We start from the raw sequence: 18359 nt of genomic DNA on the forward strand, positions 1-18359 counted from the left end.
TTCATATACAGTATTTTATGTACAAGCACGCAGTTGTGTGGGCGGTTGTCAGTGTATTCTCTTCAGAATTCTTGAGGCTATTTATGCTTATTATCATTACTATTCCAAATGGACTTTTTCTTGCTGTAATGCTTTATATCTTTTCTCTCTTCATTCTGCTAAATTTGTTAATTAATCTGCAGATAATTCCTGAATTTATTGAATAAAAGACTAATATTTCCCCCCCCCCCAATAATTCATATTTGAAATAGCAGAGTCATTTTATGTTTGTTGACAATATGGTAAATGAGGTAGATGAGTTTTCCTTCCTATTATTCTTAGAGGGAGGGCCTCTTGAATTTACTTCCTTTCAAATAAATATAATTCTTTTTGGCTGCAATACATTTCTTCTATAACATATAATACCACATCATTAATTGGCTATACAGTAAGTGACAGCTTCAATTATTCTCCACTGGGCAAGCAAGGACTGAAATATGTCATTTCTTGGGGAAATATTGTATAAAAGCTTGCCCAATGCTATTTAAGAAACAAAATAAAAACTGCCATGGGATGTGGCAAACTTAAATGGAGAAGTTAGAAAGAGAGAAGGGTTGTTTAACATGTTTTCCTTGGGTTGCTTTCCAGTTGGATATTCCCTACTCCAAAGGAATATTGGATTCCGATTTCTAAGGAAAAATATAACTATCCCATTGGGAAGATAAACAGTTGGGACATATGGACAGAGGACAAAAAATTATGCAGTTCTTGCAAACCAATGGACTCACCTTAAGATTGTAACTCACATAGTTTTGTTTTTCTTTAAAAAATAGCAGTAGTATACACACACACACACACACACACACACAACTATATATCCCCTTTAATTTTAATCAAAGAGAGTATATAAATGCAATTTATGATAACAAAACACAGTGTATGAAGCAAAGGAGTTTTTTACTTGTGCCAATGCCATTAAATTCTACTGAATTTAATAGACCAGATGCATACAGTATGTTCAAAAAGTGCATTATTCAGATCATTTGTGATGAATTTTCATATTGCTGAATGATTCTCCTCTAATGGCTATTTTACATGAGTAAATGCTGATTTTCCAAACCACAGCGTTCATGACAGAGGCACAAAATTCATACTGTTATTTGCATTGACATCCAACATGTGAACATCGGGGCCAGCAAAACGAAGTTTCTCTGAACACAGACTGAGATTTGAGAATCTAAAGACTTGCCAAAACAGAGTGTGCAACCAAATTATATAACTAAGCCCTCCAAGAAGAATTGTTGGAAGATTGGGGGTGACTCAATAATTTGTAGAGGCTGTTGCCAGATGAATTTTTCATTAATGATGTGGAATAGGTTGTCACATACATACATGCACAACTACACATTCCTCTGGATTTTTTCCAATTTTTTTTTCTCCCTTTATTTCATGAATGAATTAGGCTGGTATTCAGTTTAACAGGGAGAGAGAATCCTGGAAAAATTCAAGTTCACTGTGTTCCTACTTCCTATGTAAAACAGAAACTAGAGCCTGACAGAGGAGAAGGTGAAGCGTAAAAGATTTTATTTTAAACACTGATGTGCAAAAATACAGGGCAAATTTTAAAACAGGAAGCAATTTTTCAGTCCCCGTCGTTGGCACGAGGCTCCGTTCGAAGCAGAGATGGCAGAAGAACTTGAAACATGGGTTACTGTATGACACTCGTCCTTCCTGGCAGTTAGGCCGTATGTTTCTTCTCTCATCTTTTAAAGCCCCATCTCTGGTCATCTTCCAAGCAGGGTGGTGGGTGGGAAGACGGAAGAAGAGGTCAACCTCTTTGGGAATTCCAGCAAGAGGAAGGGGCCAGGCTGAGACTCGCAATCCATGGAATAGGGGGGTGGGGGTGTAAATTCGGCCATCTCCTCCTCCAAAGCAGTTGCGGGGTGCTCCCCCTGTAGCTGTGGGGCCTCAGAAAGTAACCTCTTCAGCTGGGACAGCCAGGGGAAAGAAATTTATCCCAAGCCCTGATCAATTCCACGGATCCGTCAAGCTAACTGGATGTCCCTGGGATGGAGAGTGACCCGCTTAGCCTGGATGGTGCACAGGTAGGCATCTTCCATGAGATATACCAAAAAGGCTTCAGCTGCCTCCTGCAAGGCAAGAAGTGCCATGGCCTGCCACATCCTGTCAACCCCTTGGGTATATTCCAGACAGATCTCCCGCACCACACGAGAAAAAGGTAGCTTGGGAATAAGTAGATTAGTACTTTTTTGATACTTTCTGATCTCCTGCAAAGCTCGGAAGCCGGGCCGGTATCTCCGCCTTCTCCGAAGACCTGCTGGTGCTTCTCGTGGGGGGCGTCTCGGTCCAGAGCAACAGGGAGAGGCTTGCCTCCCACGTGGAGATCCTCCAGATCGGCCACAATGGGGAGGAGTTGAAGAGGACTTTGGAGAACGCAGCATCGTGCCTGTGAAGCAGGGGGCTGGGGAGGGAGGGGGAAGGCCAGCGACGATGGCAGGCCACAAACGCACCCCTTCCTCGTTCCGTTCTGCTAACATTCGTATTTGGCGCCACGCTTCGAGCCCCACCCCTCGCTTCAGAGGAGAAGGTGACCGCCTCTTTCTTAGTGGAAAGCAATTCAGGCATCATTCTTATTGGGGTAGTAAAGTTGTATTTAGGCCAAATCACTTTATATTATTAAATCTTCCATATGAAATTGTCCCTTCTTTTAGAAAATTGTCATGTCAGGAAGTCTTCTATATTATTTCCAACACAGAGACACAGATTTAATTTTTTTGCTGATATAGAAGAAGACTCATCACGCTAATCTTCACCTGATGTCTTACATGGGACAGATCAAGAAATCTACAACATAAAGGAAGGCCAGGGTGCCCTGGTCAAATAACAGAGACTGACGGGAAAGTTGGAAAGGAAACAGGGATGCAATCACCAGCACTTCTCAGAAATTGTTGTTTAAATTTTTGATTGGGAGCCACCCAGAGTTATTAGGATGAGCAGCTATGTAAATGTTTTAAATAAATACATAAATAAAATGCCAACAGAAATAGGATTTTTTTTTCTGGAAAGCAAAAGGAAGATGCAACCTGTCTGCAGAAGAGAACATTCTTGGTTAAGTCAATGATGATTTTCAGTCATCCAGATAGAATTGTCTGGAACGGGACTTTTTTGGTCTGAAATGTTTCACTGTGTTTCAAACCAAAAGAAAAGACGTGGCCATGATTCAACTTCTGAATTGCTGGTTAAGACTCCATAGCTATTCCTGGTCCATTCCACCTGCTACGCTGCCTAATCCTGTCCTATAAAGCCAGAAAAGTCTGCTTCTGCTGCTGTGTCAAATGCAACCCCTTCCTCCTTTCTGCCAAGTTCCATAAAAGGTTCTACATTTAGGCAAGAAAAACCAAATGCACAAGTACAGCCTAGGTGGCACCATGGTCAATAGTAGTAACTGTGAGAGGGACCTCGGAGTCCTAATAGACAATCACCTAAATATGAGCCAGCAGTGTGCTGCAGCTGCCAAAAAGGCCAACACAGTGCTAGGCTGCATTAACAGAGGGATAGAATCAAGATCACGTGAAGTATTAATACCACTCTTCAATGCCTTGGTAAGGCCACACTTGGAATACTGCATCCAGTTTTGGTCACCACGATGTAAAAAAGATGTTGAGACTCTAGAAAGAGTACAGAGAAGAGCAACAAAGATGATTAGGGGACTGGAGGCTAAAACGTATAAGGAACGGTTGCTAGAATTGGGTATGTCTAGTTTAACGAAGAGAAGGACAAGGGGGGACATGATAGCAGTATTTCAATATCTCAGGGGCTGCCATAAAGAAGAAGGAATTAAGCTATTTTCCAAAGCACCTGAAGGCAGGACAAGAAGCAACGGGTGGAAACTAATCAAGGAGAGAAGCAACCTAGAACTAAGGAGAAACTTCCTGACAGTGAGAACAATTAATCAGTGGAACAGCCTGCCTCCAGAAGCAGTAAATGCTCCAACACTGGAAGTTTTTAAGAAGAGACTGGACAGCCATTTGTCCGAAATGGTGTAGGGTTTCCTGCCTGAGCAGGGGGTTGGACTAGATGACCTCCAAGGTCCCTTCCAACTTTACTACTATTACTATTACTAAAATGCAGGCAGATCTTTCCTGAAAATAATTTGTTGACTGAGACCTTCCTGCATCTTCTCTCGTGTATCCTCTGCACTCTTCTGTATGGTCCTAACTGTAAGAAACCTAGAAAAGAAGCAGCAGCAGGGGGTTGTGGATGTTCATGAGCTGTAACAAAGGATAAAGTAAAAAAAAGAAAAAAGAAGGAAATAAAAATGACAAGAAAGAATAGTTCTCTCCAGGTGGATCTATTCCTGCTGAGGTACACCAATCATTTCCCAGAAAATGCATAAATCCTGGGGATGATACATGAAAGAAACCAAAAATTGGCTCTTGCTGTAAACAAGTTTTGCAAATTATGAAAATGCAACTCAGTCATTCAAGTGATAGTCCAGATGGCAGAGGAGACGAAGCTCTAGAATCTGGTTTCCTTATCCAACCTGTCCTTTGGTCTGAATAACAGATAGTACAAAGATAGAATAGAATAGAGCTGGAAGGGACCTTGGAGGTCTTCTAGTCCAGCCCCCTGCTCAAACAGGAGAACCTATACCATCTCAGATGACTGTCCAGTCTCTTCTTAAAACTCTCCACAATTTCTGGAGGCAAGCTGTTCCACTGCTTACTTGTCCTATAGTTTCCTTGCCTTTTTTCTTGTTAATATGTTGGAAAAAAACTTTTTGTTTTATTATCCTTGATTTCTGTTGCAAGATGCTGATGGAAGGCGCAGTTTGGCAGAATAGAGTGTGAACCTGTGATTTGAAAATGCTGGGAGCCCCTGAAAACAAACAGTGAATAACTTGGGCAGTTTAGGGAAGTGTGAAAGAGGAGATGATAGGCCTTCTGCTGGAATAAAGTGAGACCTGGACCCAGATCGTTGGGGGTAACATGCTGACTCTGTAAATCGCTTAGAGAGGGCTGTAAAGCACAGTGAAGCTTTACAGTCTAAATGCTATTGCTATGTCTCCTGCAAAAGGGAGGGCACTATGCTCAAGTCCCCACTTGTCTTTGGGCCAGTCCCAGTTCTCAATCCAACCTCAACTTCACAGGACTTTAATTGTGAAAATAAAATGAGGGGAGCTCAATAATAGCCGGTGGTCTTTCAGAGCTTGAAGCATGACCTTGATCTGTGATGTGGTTACTTGTCAGCTTGTGTAGAAAGGTCAGAACACTGCATCTCCTTTTAAAAAAGCTGGAACTGTTCCCTCTCTCAAAGAGACATATGCCACCACCTCCTGGTCCCAGCTGTATAATCACTATAATGAGAGAGAGAAAAACCCTAGGCCATTATTCTAGAGAACTACTGATGCCAGTAAGGACAGAGGCAGAATTCAGATCTATGAAGTTGGCACAATATTCAGAACAAATCATAATGGTGATTGATATCACAATCCTTGCAGAATATAGAAGAATATTCTGGGAAGAATAAATGTAAATGTTCGACTTGTGATCCCACCATACTTTATCTAATGTATCCGGTGATGTGTCTCTCCCATCCTACTCTCTGTACAAATGATAGGGAATGTCATGGAAAATGGCTCCTGTCGCTCATGGTTTTTCTGCTGGGAGCCAGCCCTAGGACCCTTCCACTTCTCCAATGCTTTGTTTCACTTATGCACAAAGGCCCAGCAGTAAATAACAAGTGATTAACTCTTTTCGTGTCTTCCTTGGGCTTCTTCAGCTGTGCAGTTATCAGTCTGAGGTGTGAAATTCTACAAATTTGTTCCTAAAAAGGCCATATAATCAATAGAAGCATATAAACTTGAAGAAAAATGAAAACATTGTGTTGTCTCACTTCATCTGTCACCAGCAGTAGAATTCTGCACAGTATCAAGATGGTGATGTTTTGTTTGATGTAGGATTCATAGGGCCATCTCTTCAATAATAAGCTAATTGCACCAAAGGGCATGCTAGACGTCATTTCACATGGTCAATGTGTCCAAAGAAATGCTGCCCTTTTCATATATCGTAAAGTAAGACAATAGTCCCTCAGAAGCAGGCTCGCTGGAAGAAAAAACTGGCAGCACTTCAAAATGGTCTTATTTCACCTGTGAAAGGAAGTTAAGAGGAAGCTGATGAGGAACCCTGGTCAGCAAAGTTTTTATAGATTGTCTGTGATGGAGATGGAGCCTGCAAGGAGGCAGGGTAAAACACACTGCAGGAAACCCATTCCTGTTCACAGCAACATTTAAAGGCAGTTATAGGAGTGGTTATAGGCATCTTCAGAAATCTCTATCATAACAGCATTTGCTGTGTAAAGATTGATAGTGGAGTCCCCAACTTTTTCAACATTGATACTGGTGTTAGACAGGGCTGCATGTTACCACCCTTTCTCTTTCTCCTTATCATAGGCTTTGTTATGTGGTTTATGGGCCAAATGCTGGAATTCCAAGAATCACACAAGGCTCACAGACCTTGATTTTGCTGACAATGTTGCATAGTTGTCGATAACTAGCACCTCCTTGCAGGACATGACTACCAACCAGAAAAATATGACTACGTATTAGTGCACATAACCCCAAAGCCATGTTGATTGGGAGTCACTCTCCCAACACATTAATCACAACTGTCCATCAGTCAATAGAACATGTGCAACAATTTACATACATCTTATCACAAGATGGTAGCATAAATGCAGATACGAAACACAGAATTGATAAAGTCTCAGCAGTATTCCAGTGCTTTCGACCTATTTGGTCAGCTCCAACAATAGATAAGAAGACCAATTGATGGGACACACAGAGCTTTTCTGCTCTGTATGCTGTTAATGCCCATGTTTCACTGGCATAGATCACAGTTGATTGTCTTATAATGATTGTCTAATCATTATAAGACAATCAACCATGATCTATACCAGTGAGACATGGGCATTAACAGCATGCACAGCACAAAAGCTTTGTGTATTCCATTAATGTTGCCTACGGAGAATTCTGGGTGTCACTTGGCATGACTGTGTCACCAATGAGGAAATTTTCCAGCAGAGTGGATCCAGGAAGTTGCAGGGATTGTGACAGAATGTCAAATATGCCTAGCTGGCCATATTTTTTGCTTGCCAGAACATCGATATCCCCAAAACACTGTAAGATGGGAGCTGCCAGAAGGAAAGTGAAGGTGGGATAGACCATGCAAAACTTGGCATCAGACATTTAAAGATGACTTACGGCAGAGGACCTTAAAACGGGAAGATGCCAAAGATGCTGCTGAGGATAGGATTCATTGGAAGAAGCCTGATGCCCTATCCGTTTTGCACAAAAGGAACCAATAATGATGATAGGAGTGGCACTTTTTTTACCCTAATAGGAAAAAATGGGTTTCCAGATATGCACATGGGTCAAAGGTTGAAAATCAATATTGGGCTCAGACTGTGAGACCTCCTTTAAATAATAAACTGAGCCCAATATTGCTTTCCAATGTATCAATACTGCTTCAATCTCAATCTCTTTCACTTTCTGGAAACTCAGGAAGAAGGCAAGGCTACTTGTGCTTCCGAGAGTAGTAAATTACCCAGAATAAATAGCCCGGACAGGTCCATGCAGCCACCCTGTGATGTATGAGAAGTCCTTCAGTTTTGCTAACCGGTCCAGGGTTGTCCAATAGGGCACAACATTCTTGTGATGCTACTCAATCCAATCCACAATAGAACTGTGACACTGCAGACACAGCAAGCTAAAATGTCCAGTTGTACACTTTCCTTCTCAACCAACAGTCCAACTTTCTCATTTCAAACACGTCAACTTCTTTTCATAGTTTCATGATCTGCAAACCCTCACTATTGCTCAATCTCAAGTTCCGAAAATAATCACAATCATAATTAGATTACCTGGCAATAATTCACATAGATTTAACAATTAAAAACCTAAGCAATTATTTCCAGCACTAACTTGGAGTCAACAATTAATTTATTTAATATTTAAGCCAATAATTAAGTCTCCCTTTTTAAACTGGAGCACTGAGATTTCTTTTTGAAAGTTTTAAATGAAATGAAATAAGATGAAATGCAGTTTCTAATCTAATGTATTTCTACAATGCGCTGACTTAGCACTACTAGAATCAATACATGCCTTACTTTGAACTCAGGACCATGTTGGCATTCAGTCTCCTCTCTGATCTCTGATCAAATGACTCTTTGCGGCTCTGGAGAACTTAAGGCTAGAAGCCTATAGGAACTTCAGGGAGCATCAAGTCAGATCACGCAAGCTATAAGATCGAATCAACTAAGAGGTAGAGCAAGCTTCCCAGTTGCCCAAGATTTGGCTACGGGCATGTCAAGGTAATAAAATAAAACCTAACTCTCTTTCAAGTAGAATTCATTTCCTGGTGACTTTATGAAGTCGTTTATGATTATGTAACTTTTCTAGGCAGCAACAAGAAAGTGGTGTGCCATTTATTTGTTCTGGGAAGTTTCTATCAACTTGACAAGCTTATCTACAACTCTTGAATCCCCCAGAGATCTCCCATTCACATGCTAACTTTGAGCTTCTAAATCCAGAGAAAGTTGGTCAGAGGCTGCCACCTGCTGAGACTGCCAAGGTAATGCAGCCTGCTAAAGGCAGGCCAGACTGCAATGAAGAAGAGCATGGCATTTTTTCAGAGGTCCAACCCTTGCCAAGATGGAACTAAAAGTAGTTCTCCCTCTAAGATAGGGTGGGTAACCTATAAGGATGCTCATATAATATGTGTACTGACTATACTTGTGAGCAAAAGTGAGCTGAACCACAGTAACTGCTGATACATCTTGCTTCCTGTATCCTCAAGAACTTATCTTTTTAGTAGATGAAAAAAGTGACTCTCGGATGTTGGTGGAATGATTTTTTTTTCTTGCCAAAAATGGGGTTCATGTCCTAGAAACTAACAATCAATGTGTTATTTTTGGTAGTTTGTGGTGAAGATCCTCTTGCAAGGCGGGCAGTTGATATGTGTGACGTATGTTTTGGCTTGTACATGAATAGAATAGAATAGAATAGAATAGAATAGAATAGAATAGAATAGAATAGAATAGAATAGAATAACAGACTTGGAAGGGACCTTGTAGGTCATCTAGTCCAACCCCCTCCCCAAGAAGGAGTCTCTACACCATTTCTGACAAATGACAGTCCAGTCTCTTCTTGAAAGTGTCCAGTGATGAAGCACCAACAACATCTGAAGGCAGTCTGTTCCATTGGTTGATTGTTCTCACTGTCAGAAAATTTCTCCTTATTTCCAGGTTGAATCTCTCTTGATCAGTTTCCATCCGTTATTCCTTGTCTGGCCTTCAGGTGCTTTGGAAAATAGGTTGATCCCCTCCTCTCTGTGACAGCCTCTCAAATATTGGAACACTGATATCATGTCTCCCCTGGTCCTTCTCTTCACTAGACTAGCCATGCCCAGTTCCTGTAACCGTTCTTCATATGTTTTAGCCTCCAGTCACCTAATCATCCTTGTTGCTCTTCTCTGCACTCTCTCCAGAGTCTCAACATTTTTTTTTATAGTGTGGAGACCAAAACTGGTTGCAGTATTCTAGGTATGGTCTTACTAAGGCTTTATAGAGTGATATTAGTACCTCACGTGATCTTGATTGAATCCCTCTGTTAATGCAATTTAGGATTGCATTGGCTTTTTTGGCTACCACTGCACACTGTTGGTAGCCCTGGTAGCCCTGGTATTCCTTGTCCTTAGAATTTGTGACATTGGTTATTTGCTTCTGTCAGTCCCTCTTGGGGCTAATAATTCTCAAGTAAATGTATCACAAAGGGTCTGCATAACATGCTCACCATGGGATGATTTAAGTGTATCATGCAAATTTGGTAGATCACACAAATGATACACTTTAATTAAGTGTATCCAAGTAAATAACTCAAGTAAGATTAGTTTTGGCCCTCTGCCCCCATGTACCCCTCCTGTTGTTTTATTTTTATTTTAACAACCCTGTAATCGTTTGCATTGGGGTGGAGTTGAGGCAACTGAATGATGCTGAACATTTACTGACCGGATGCCATTCCTGATGCCTACAAGGAGCTCACAGCAGATATTTTCTCTTTGTGCCCAGAGAAAGAGAGAGAAATATCTGCCGCTACCTGGGATCAAACTCACAGCCTCCAGATTGTGAGGTAAGAGCTCCACCTCTAGGCCACCACATTGCTCCCTTGGTTGCTTTATTAATTCCTCTGTGTTGTTCAAAAATGTGTTCTTACCAGGAACTAAATTGACCTCTCTCATCCTAAAAGTAATAACAGTGTCTTAAAGACATGTGAAAAAGAGGGCATTTTCACAAACCCGCACTCTATTGCCCATAGTTTTCACAAATCAACAGCCACATAGTAAGTAAAAAAGAAGGGCAGCAAGTGGTAAAATAGGTTAAGTCCCTGCTCTGCAGTCTGTCCACAGGAATAACAATCCTAATCTGAGTTTTTACACTGTCACAGACCTACAATGTGGGTAAACATAAATTAAAAAATGAAAGTGTAGCAACTTCCCAGCCTCTTTAGCAGCAACTAGGAGAATAAAACTGGCTGCCCTATCCCAGAGCCAGGCATCCTGTACTGAATACTGCTAGATCAAGAAAGGGAATGATGAACTGGTAGTGTTAAGGAAACACAGCCACTGAGAAGCACAGATCTATTTGGAAAACATAAAAATGGAGAAGAGAAGTTAAAGGTCCACATACCATATATTCTCATCATTAAGGGTTGAGGTTGACTTGAGAGCGTCTACCTTTTTACTCATGCACGATCCACAATATACCTCATTTTTTCTCCCTTCAAGGTAATGGGAATTTGTTAAGCTCAGAACTTCTTGAATACATCTACATTTACAGTTAGCTTGTCCATCAAGCCATGTTGGATGTAACTTTTAAAACAGTGTTCAAACAAGCCCTCTGTGCACTTAGATCGTATGTCCTGAAGATCCAAATCTACCTTACAAAACCAATTTACCCAGCCACTATCAAAGAGAGCTTTGTAATTAATTTCAAATATTAAAATTAGTGGGTATCATTTACTCCTTAAACTATTAACGTGAAGATGGTTTGTTTTAAGTTTGAGTTATATCATTCAGAATAAATGGTCCCCAAAATAGCCAGGAGTTGAGCCAGGGAGATAACAATCAGATCTTGAATTGAGCACAGAAAGAATCTGGTAAGTAGTTGAGTTCTTGAAGCAGAAGTGTTACATGAGAAAAATAATTGGTGCCCAAACAACACTATTGTGGACCAGCTGAAGTTTCTGGGAAGGTCTTCAACTTCAGCCTATGTCCACTGCCTTGCAGTAGTCTAAATGAGAGGTCATTAAAGCATGAATGGCAGTCAAAATGACCTTCTGATCCAGGAAATATTGCAACTCAGGCACAAGATGGTGCTGCCCTCCTAGTCCTATGAGCCCAGGATAAATCCCACATTACAAACCAGTTCTGCTGAGGGAAGTGCAGCACCATCCAGTAGTAAAGGTGCCATGACATGGAGTGCTTTGAATGTCTTGGAATATTGGAATGCTTCCACACCTGAAATCACTCTATTATACTGAGATGAAACTATGTTTGTTCATCCCTGTCTAGAAAATAACAGTTTCCAGGCATTAAGACTGCATCAGCTGTTTGGCCCTAAGTTAAGATATACAATTGAAAATCAATGATACCTGACTCCATATTGGCAGATGAGGTTTTCCAGTGGTTTCATGCAGATATTAAAGAGGAAGGAAAAAATGTCACAGAAAAGCCAATCTGGTGTGAAGGTTAAGGCATCAGGCTAGAAACTGGCAGACTATGAGTTCTAGACCTGCTTTAAGTATAAAGCCAGCTAGATGATGTTCTCCCCCCCCCCTCTCTCTCTCCCTCTCTCTCTCCCCCCCCCTCTCTCCCTCCCTCCTTCCCTCCCTCCCACCCTCCCTCCCTCCTATGAACAAAGGGCAAACCATCTGAACTTTTGCTTTAAAAAAACCCTAAAAGATACAGTATCTCCAAGCAGTTGGCAGGAGACAAGACTGAGATGAAGGCACCAACTTGCCTCTTGACATTATGTCCCATGGCACCCCACAATAGAGGTACTAGGGATCAAACTTTTCCTCCTTTCCCCGGCTTGAATTGCACACATAAGAAGCAGAAGTGCCCTCTCTCATACTCCCACTCCTTGCAGGCAGTCCAGAAGGCAATCATGATTTACAGAACTGAAGGCCACTAAGAGATCAAACACCACAGGAGGATTGTATCTCTGCTGTCCTGGTTGGTACCATAGATACACTCAAGAACACACAATTTCTGTACCTGGCAGGAGCCCAGACTGAAAAAGTTCCAGATAATCCATTTTATCCGGGCTGTCCATAACTGTAAACCCATTATCAACACAACAATCCTTCCCTGCAAAGGGGAGTGTAGAAGCTATGGTTTTCCAAACAGTCAGGTTGAATTATGGCTTCTAGAAGAGAAGGTGAATCATCTCCTCTTTCAAGGCACTCCCTCACTCAAAGAAGCATTCGGCACTATCCAGTTGCATCTTCTATTATCTGCCTGAGGCCTTCATCAATCAGGAAAGATAGGAATCAGATCATAACTGGTGAGGCTGATATCACAGGGAACCCTTTCCATACATTCAAATTCATCTCAGATAAATAAGTCGCCCACTCAATTATTTCTATTGGCCTTCTTCAGTTAATATCTAACTCCAAATAAATCTGAGCTATTTTTTTCTTCCAGATTCCTGGCAACCTGACTTTACAATAGTCTAATTTTCTTCCAATCTGTCCATCCCCCAAAGGGACAGATAGTTTAGTGCCATTGGACAGCACTCTCTGGATGCACTTAGAGCAAAGGAATATTGTAGTTTTGCAACTCTTGCCATTGTTGTGTTAAGATCAAAGCTAAGGTTTTTATCTGTGTTCAGTTGGACTTACTGCATGTCTTTTGCAAGCATCTCCCAGAGCTCCTAAGCAACTCAAGAAGTTTCTCTGGATCAGTGAATTGAGAGGTGTTCAAAGTCATCACCACTTTCATGTTCCAGAATACATCTAAATCCTGAGCAGAACTGCCTTCTATGGCTTTGGGAAGTTCTCCAAGTACCTTCTGGAAACCAGGTGATTCCAGTTTACCAGTTTACCATGGGGTAAACTGATGAAATGGGTGCATGCTCCCTGCAAGGATTGGGGGCACTGTAAAATTCCATAGCAGAGAGTGATCTAATCATGGCAATGGTCAGATCTTAATGTCCCCCATTTTCAGATCACATTACATCTGCTCTGAAAGTTTAAAAAACACACAAACAAGCAATCAGATCTAATGTGTATAATGGTATGTGGGAATGACCTTGGAAGATCGGAGGAGGAACCACAATCAAGAGAACAGTTGGACAAGAGAAAGCTTGGTCCACAAAAGGAATGTCGGCATGGCAAAGACCTCTGAGAAGAGAGCCGGCCTAGTTGTTTGAACAAGGAGGCGATGGAAAGAAAGGTACTTTCAAACTTGCAATTTTCTGTTAATAAAGCAGAATTAATTCATCTGGGCATGCTTCCTGTCTGGATTAAGCTGATGTTATCCTGTCATGTTAAATCTCTAATAACCTAGGACAAGACCCATGGTTGCCATAGCAGCCATCAATTTCATTCATTCATTCATTCATTCAATCAATCAATCAATCAATCAATTTCTTTAGCTGCCCATCTCAACCAGTGTCTCTGGGTGGCTTACCGTTTTAAAAGTATAAAAACAATCAAACATTTAAAACAATAAAAATATCCAAAATAAATATATATAGCAGCAGAGGAAAATCCACCAATTAATATTTTATTTATCTAATTTATATAGCTGGCCATCTATAATGCCTCTGATTCTCTTCCCCCTCCCCCCCAAGAAGGCAAGTTGAAGTCTCCCAGCTCGTAGGTCTGGGGAACCTTTCCACCAACCTTCAGCTAAGTCTTAGGTACAAATACCACCATGTCAGGTGAGGGCAACTACAATATGGCCCCTTTACGACCTGTGGACTTCTATTCCCAGAATTCAAGCCCACAGGTTGTAGAGGAGCCATAATTTCCCACCCCTGCACTATGCAGTAGGGGGAACGGTATAACAGCTGCAGTTGAAAATCATACCTGGAACCTAACTTAAAGAACGGCCCTACCACCAGTTAACTGCAGCACCATCTCTAATTGCTTACACTTTCCCACATGGCACTTGCCACTCTACTTTTTCAGCCCTGGGCTTAAAGCTGATGCATGACTTAAAATATTGGTTGGGCACAGTTCTAAAAAGGGTTGATCCCTCTCCTCACCTATCCAGATTTCAGTGATTCAAGCCACGTCTAGCCTTTAACCCACAATAAGATTATGGATAAGGAAAGGGCTATTTCAGTCAGAACTAACATTCAACAGCAGCAGAGGCTCCATGATATTTGGAGTCAGGGAGCCAGGTTTAGGAACTGGTCTCAATTGCCCAATCCCACTTGGCACAACTGGCCTGCCCTTTTTCACCCATGATATCATCCTCTGCCCATCACTAAATGATCTTCTTACCTTCTCCAGCTCCTACCAAGGCAGGTTTCCTTAAACTCAGCAGAAACCTCCCTGACCATCTCATCACCGTTAATATCCATTTCCATCTACTCATCTTCATTAGTGGTTGGCTGAACTGACAAAACACTCAAAAGTCACTCAGCAGCTATTTCAAGCCACCACCCAACTTCCAATTCATCCCCTCGCTTCACATTATCAACCCAACCCAATTCTCACACCTTTCCCCTGACTCAGTTCTGGTAAGAAGTTGAATTGTATGGACTCACCTTTAGTCTTTCACTCTGGGAATCCTTCATTGCAAGCCTCTTTGCTTCTCATATGGAAAAGGGTATCCTTCTTCCTTCTTCAAACCCAAATCTAACACTTCCTTTTTCCATTCTTTTACTTTCACGCTCCCATCTTCTCCCTTTTCCCTGCCTTCCAATGTCCCTCAAAGGATCAGAGCTGACAGGTAAATGTTGTTGTTTTCTCCACCATGTTTCCAGGCCATTTCTTAACACTGTCTGATCTTTATCATAAAGCATGGTCATTTTCTAGATGTTGTCTTCTTCAGTGATCACTGATCACAGTGATCCCTGGCAACCAAATGGCAGCTATTCCAACAGACAGTTGCCATCATGACAGGCCACTAAGCTCTATCCAAAAGGTTTGATTGACTGTTCAGAATAAACTATGGTGACACAACACCACCAAAAACCACTCACCTCAGCTCCAAACCAGGTAATCTGCTGGCTTCTTTTTGGCAGGCCAGGAGTATCCTCTCTCTTATGTTACACTAATGCTACTAGACCATCAGATTCGTCCACCATGGGAAATCTAGGTACTGCCTGCAGAATCCTTGGTGCCATGTTGGTTTTTTTTCCAGATTTCCTAACAATAGAGAAAATTCTTTTAATAATGTGCTGTGATCATGCTCTTGTGAGTTCCTAAGTATCTCTTCTGAATAATTTTCGAAGCTGTATTCTATAATACTGCAAAGTATAATAGTCCAATAGGTTCTTTGTTGGCAACTAAAAGCCCCAAAGCCATTCCCCCCCATTAACCTGCTCATTACTTTCGTTTTTGAGGCTACTTAGACAACTCAGTGGTACTCCTTAAGAGCCTCTGTACGGAGCCAGATCCTACATCAGGCAATGTTCTGGGAAAAAGAACAGAAACAGGTTGAAGATGGCATAGCCATACTGTTACTACTGTTATTATTTCATTTTTTCCTTAATATAATACAAGATGATTAAATATTCCAGAATATTTTCTTTTTGTGATGATCGGACGGTAGATTCAGTTTCTTATTTTCCTTCATTTGCCTACAGAATTCATGACTTAGTTACTGAAAGGTAACTCATTGACAAGAGCTTGTTTCCAGATTTTTCTTTCTTATTTCTTTTCTTTCTTTCACACAACTCACTCATTCAACTTGTGAGGGTTGTCTCCATGATATCATAATATGCATCATTTATTATGATATCCTTTATAACTCCTTTCATTTATTCTTTAGGCTTCATGTGTACACAGATGCTTTTTAATATGATCATTCTCTCCTTATTTTTCCTTTTTTGTTAAATAAACAATCAGGTTTCTACCATGCTAATGATACCGATAAAGTATGCATGATTATTTGTCTTAAGCAGAAACATCAACCTTTGCTAAACCTTACATATACATCATTCATAATGACCATCCATCATGAGTTCTTTATATGTGTGCATGTCATCAACTAATGATTATATCCATGTTTTTTACTTTATTATAAAAACTATGTGGACAGAGTCCAAAGTGAGATCATCCCACATATGTTGTCCCCCAGGTATGTCTAAAAAGGAAAGCCAGCTTCACTTGTAATTGTGAGTCTGAAGCAACAGGCTCTTTAATTGTAGCTTGACAATCAACTTGGATGATGTTCTCCCCAAATCATTGCCGACAAAAATATTTTGCTGAAATCCCTAAAGCCAGAGCCCAGCTACACAAATAAATACTGTAGCAGAGCCTGACAGAAAGACATCCAGGCCAATCTCTTCCAGATGGCACTGATGGATGAATTTGTGCTTCTATTTATTTGGTTTCCCAGGCAATAGCGTCTTGTCTTCTCTGTCCATCACTTGATTAGTTTTGATCTGCAGACTGACCTTGCTGTCTTTGCAACACTAGGTGGGCAATTTGGTAAGTTTATTTCATGGACTGAGTTAGGTACCAGAGGCCAGCATTTAAAGCTGCACGATTCATCCCCCTAAACTGGCACAGGGATGTGAAGTACAGGAAAGACAATGCCCTGTCACTACAGGCACAGTCGCCCAGATGACTTTCTATTGAAGCCTCATTGAAGTTAATCAGACAAAAGTACTTATTATGTCTGTCTAAAATGGTTTTACTGTAAAGTGAAGATCTGATGAGAATAAACAGGGATTTCTATTTATACGAATATTTGTAAGCAAAAAAGCATTCAGGTCTGTTTAAATTTTAAAACTATTTATTTTTAAAATCATCCCAAACATTATTTTAGGATATTAAATCTCGATACAGGTTTCCAGAAAACAGTACTTGAGTAAAATACATTTGCTTATCAACCCCTTGTAGCAGGATCTGGATCCTATAATCTATTCTCTCTATTGTTTCCTTAACAATAGAGGGAAGGTGATGATAAGTAACATTTGTGAAAGAGGTTCATAATTGCTCATATACTGCAGATTTATTTTTTTCATCATGAAGCTTAAGCACCCATCCTACCAACACCTTTGCTATTTTACATAATTTTAATTCAAGAGGATTTCCCAGAAGACTTAGCTAATGTAGAGTTCATTGACTCATGAAGCTATTCTTCCCAATGAAAAACTTGTGCCAAAACTTTTTTCACATCTGGCAATTAGATAATACTGACTTAGGTTATCTTTTGACTTTTTCTGCTACCGTTTTAAAATCATTAGGAGCACAGATCAGTGGATCAGTGTAGCTCTCAAGGTGCAATGCTATAGTGAGAGGGAGCAAATAAGATCACTTGCGGTATATTGTATATCATGCTACCATCTCTGAATTAACAGAAGGGATAACCTCCAAGGTCCCTTCCAACATTACTACTACTACTACTACTACTACTACTACTACTACTACTACTACCATTCCCCTTTTTACATTTGTGTTTGACAAGGTTTTCATTTTTTTCATTTTCAGTTAAAAGGCCTAAGATATCTGCAAGAAATCCCTGGGAGAAGTCATCCACCAGTTTGGGATGTAGTCTCATCAATATGATGATGATGATGACCAATTTTATCTTTTCATCCTGGCTAGAAAAGTGAGGATATTGGGTTCTGTTCAAGTGACTGGAGGCTGTACAGGTTTGGATGGGGAGGAACAATTTCCAACTCGTTCCTACCAAGACCAAGTGGCTGAGGGTCTTTGGGCATCCCAGATCTGAGGATAGTCCATCTTTGACTTTGGACAGGGTGGCACTCCCTCTTTAAGGTGGGTGTGAAATTTGGGGGTCTTCTTGGACTTACACCTCCTCCTACAGCTTCCTCCCTCCCTCCCTCCCTTTCTTTTTCTTTTCTTTTTCTTTTTCCAAATAGAAATGTCCTACAGAATATTCCCATTACAAATTGGAGTTCACCACACACATGCTTTTTTGAAGCATTTCTTGGATGCTGTAAGCATGGAACATACTTTCTGCAAAAAAATATAAACCAAGAAGATTAGCTATCACATACATTTTCAACAGTGAGTCATATTTTTTTTTGGAAAGAAACATAAATACCAACCAAATTTATTCCAGTTAGTGTTTGTTGCAACATGGATTTGCTGA

The 18359-nt window shown here is 40.8% G+C and overlaps 1 protein-coding gene across 1 annotated transcript; it reads right to left on the reverse strand.

Moving 5' to 3' along the window:
- Nucleotides 1-2024: 2024 nt before the first annotated feature.
- On the reverse strand, nt 2025-2441 carry LOC120306061 (histone H3-like centromeric protein A). The gene has a single exon (XM_039338658.1). The coding sequence runs from the start codon at nt 2439-2441 to the stop codon at nt 2025-2027; it is 417 nt and encodes a 138-aa protein (XP_039194592.1).
- Nucleotides 2442-18359: the final 15918 nt, after the last annotated feature.

This window comes from Crotalus tigris, unplaced genomic scaffold (genome assembly GCF_016545835.1).
Source record: "Crotalus tigris isolate CLP2741 ecotype Arizona unplaced genomic scaffold, ASM1654583v1 scf7180000017716.2861928, whole genome shotgun sequence".
Classification (NCBI taxonomy): domain Eukaryota; kingdom Metazoa; phylum Chordata; class Lepidosauria; order Squamata; family Viperidae; genus Crotalus; species Crotalus tigris.